Below are 3,307 nucleotides of genomic sequence, written 5' to 3'. Positions count from 1 at the left end.
ATGTTATATTGTCGCTTCTGCGAATCTATGAATATCTGTGTGTACATATGTAAGACAACAAAATAACACAATTTCTTCTGTTAAAACATTCGAAAATGTTTTATTCTATAATACTCCATCACAAATCTTCATAAGCATTGTCATTAACCACTAAACCGAAAAAAGTGGATTGATAATTTCTTCCCATCAGACCAGAAAGGAGTAGCCATCTGTTATCACCACCTTTGCAGAAAAACACCCAAGACAAGGTTAATGGTTAGCAATTATCTACATTTCTCCAAAAAATCTTATAAGTATTGCATAAAAGATGATGCACATATCAAAAAGTTCAACCAAGCAAGCAACTTAATGTCCTAGTTAGCTACAAAAGCACGCATTACCAATCACCAATAAGACATCCAAAAGGCCACATGGTAGAGACAAGGCTCTATAAAATAAGTAAATAAATGAACCCAAATGCCAAAATAGAAACTAAAATTAAAACTTAAACCTTCTCAAATGCCACAATCAAGTTATCCCTCGCAGTTGAAAAGGGGTTATCCACTGCCAAACTCCGAAAATACCGATAAACGGCCACCAGCTCATCCCCTGAATAGGACGCCAATATAGCTAACTGAAATAAGCAGATATTTGCCCGAATAAAAAATCAGAATTTTGCCCAAGTAAAAAATCAGAATATGTTCAATAGGAAAGATTCAAGGCAAGTGCAAAAAGATTATCAGGGCATAAAAAGTTAAAGGATACTCTATTAACAGGAATAAGGAAAACAAAGATAAACCTGATGATGTGGATTCCCACTTGATGGCCAAATTGATGCAGCTTGCAAGTAGTAACTCGAAGCTGTTGCATACTCGCGTGATTTAGAGTCTCCATCTCCATATAATCCTTTGTACCGAGCCAGGTCTCCCAAGTATATCAAACAACGGTGACAAGACACCAAGCCTTTTTTTATGTCAGCCGATTTCTTCCCCTCTTTATCCATAACAATTCGGCTTTCGGAATCATCAGAGAAGTACCCAAGTGGAAGTCCATACTTTGCTCTGATTTTCAAAATTAGTTCATGATAAAATCCCGTTGCCTCCGAAAGAAAAGTCTTAAACTGCAGTCTTATTTTTGTAAGACGGTCAGGTCGTGGTGCAACTTTCACACCCTGAGATGCATTTGATCCTGCAGAAGCTAGGGCAGCACTATAATGTGCTCTTAGTTCCTCAATCCGCTTGTAATGTAACTGCCACAAAGCATATTCAATATTGTGCTGTTCAGAAAACGCATGGTCCTCTAGAATTATGGCCTCATAGTTCTCACGCATCTGCTGCCAGGCATTGGGATCTGAAGGCACACGTGCCTGAGCTGATCTCCTACGATTATTTTCCAACTCTATATTCTGTACAGGGTACCAAAAATTAACTTCCATGGCCAGAAACTCAAAAAGAACCTCAGTTTCTAAAGAAGAAAAAGATACCTTCTCATAAAGGCGCTGTGCGCGCTCCCTGGATGAAGGAGCAGACATGTTATCCATCTGCACTATCATCATCCATCTAATATATTTCGTCGAAATGCATTAAATCTGCAGAAAATGTGTACTCATCATCAGCAAACAAAGTAGGCAACTTATCAGTGGCTAAAGCAAATTCAATCAATTTCTACTAAGTTAGCTGTAATAACGGTAGATGGGAAAGAATCTGATCCTCCAAATAATAAACACTTTCTGCGGTAATCACAATGCAACAGACTCCAATAAAATAGAAGAAAGCTTATATAACTAGATTCCAAGATAATAATTGTTCAAATTTCTAACAACCAATATATAAAATGTAGACAATCGCAGGGCCCATCTCAAAGGAAAAAAATTTATCAAACCATTCGACCAATTGAAAACCTAAGATCAAGATTGCCAAAATCAACTAATTGAAAACAATGAGCTAGAAAGCACAATTTAAAATCTATAATCCAGAAAGACTTTCGCACTTGAATGTAGCTATCTAATAGTAATCAGCTCTCAAACGGCAGCTTCAGTCCCAAAACATCTAAGAATTAAAATCCATCCCAAACCATGTTTGGCTTACCCTCTCATGATTACTTAAAAATAATATTTGCAAATCATTGCAAAATCTCTGGAAAGGATAATACCAAAGCTTCTTCCTACTGGCAATCAATCCATCCTTTACATCCTAAAGCTAATATTTGCCTCAAACTCATACATCTAAAAAAATACAATCAAGACATTGTGGTTTTTCCTCGCAAAGAACTAACATGTCCAAACATTGTACACATAAATAATCAGTAAAGGACAATAATATTTCCAAAAATTCTTTAAAGAAAAAATTCAAAATTCAAAAAAAAACTAGTAAAATAGTCTTCCAAATAATAAAATCCCCTCTTGGTCAGCGAGCAAACAGCGGAAAATCAACTCTCTCTCTCTTATTATTGCAAATCAATTTTGAACGTATATTTTCCCTTTTCCTCTCGGAAAAATCGTCTCAAATTTGCAATTTCAGATTTTCCTTTCTTGCCTTTTCTTTTCTTTCAATTATTTCCTCAAAAGAATAAAAAAATCCATTAATTACAGATAAAAATTCAATAAATAAAAACCAAAACGGAATAAGAAAACATCCGATCCGCCGATAGAAAAGAAGATGATTAGACTACTTACGTCTATCAATCCTCCAAAGTCTCCAGAAATAATAAATCAAATCCGAAAAATAAAATAAAGTCAAAAAAGAAAAAGAGAGGAAAAGAAAACAAAAAAGAAACTTACGTGGATCAGATCTGAAGAGACATCTCGAACTAAAGCATCAGGAAACGAATTAGAGAGAAAACTAAAAAGGTATTGGTTAGGGTTTGGTCGTTGGAATTAGAGAGAGAGAGAGAGAGAAACTAAGAAAAATAAGGAGAGAGAGGTGGTTTGGTTTTGGCAAATGAGGTTAGAATTTCAATATTTCAATGTGTTTTCTTTTCTTTTCTTTTCTTTTCCTTCATTTTTTTTTAATTTTTTGATCCATATCTTAGGGCGGCGATTTGTCAGAACGGCGTCGTCTCCCTTCATGCTGCTTTTTGTTTTCTTTTCCTATTTTTACAATACTAAAATAAATTTCACTTTCGCGAGGAGGCGTCATTGACGCGCTGCGAAGTCTAGTGCTAGTCACTCTCCATTCTCCAACTGGAAATTAGTAAATCAATCCCGGATAGTTGTATCCATACCTCTAGGGGTGTGCAAGTCCAAACCAAATAGAAAGAAATTTGGGATTCACGGTTCAGTTATTTCGGTTAATTAAGTTTCATTAAAAATGGTTTAAATGGTTCAATT

The 3,307-nt window shown here is 35.5% G+C and overlaps 1 protein-coding gene across 3 annotated transcripts in view; it reads right to left on the bottom strand.

Annotated features, from left to right (window-relative positions):
• The window catches only part of SMG7 (Telomerase activating protein Est1), a 6,616-nt gene extending 3,696 nt beyond the window's left edge, over nt 1–2,920 (bottom strand). For 2 of the 3 annotated variants that reach the window (XM_089782923.1, XM_089782922.1), the window contains exons 1-3: nt 2,759–2,920; nt 779–1,567; nt 491–613 (exon numbers count right to left, since the gene is read on the bottom strand). In XM_089782923.1, the coding sequence (XP_089639049.1) occupies nt 491–613; nt 779–1,534 (879 nt within the window). In that variant the 5' untranslated portion in view covers nt 1,535–1,567; nt 2,759–2,920. The remainder of the gene's footprint in view (nt 1–490; nt 614–778; nt 1,568–2,758) is intronic. The other variant, XM_021422359.2, reaches the window with a different exon arrangement.
• Between the last annotated feature and the right edge of the window lie 387 nt (nt 2,921–3,307).

This window comes from Theobroma umbraticum, unplaced genomic scaffold, assembly GCF_002168275.2.
Source record: "Theobroma umbraticum cultivar Fairchild unplaced genomic scaffold, ASM216827v3 scaffold_95.0, whole genome shotgun sequence".
In the NCBI taxonomy this organism is placed as follows: Eukaryota; Viridiplantae; Streptophyta; class Magnoliopsida; order Malvales; family Malvaceae; genus Theobroma; species Theobroma umbraticum.
Note: the sequence above shows the minus strand (reverse complement) of the source record. Positions and strands in the feature narration are given on the sequence as shown.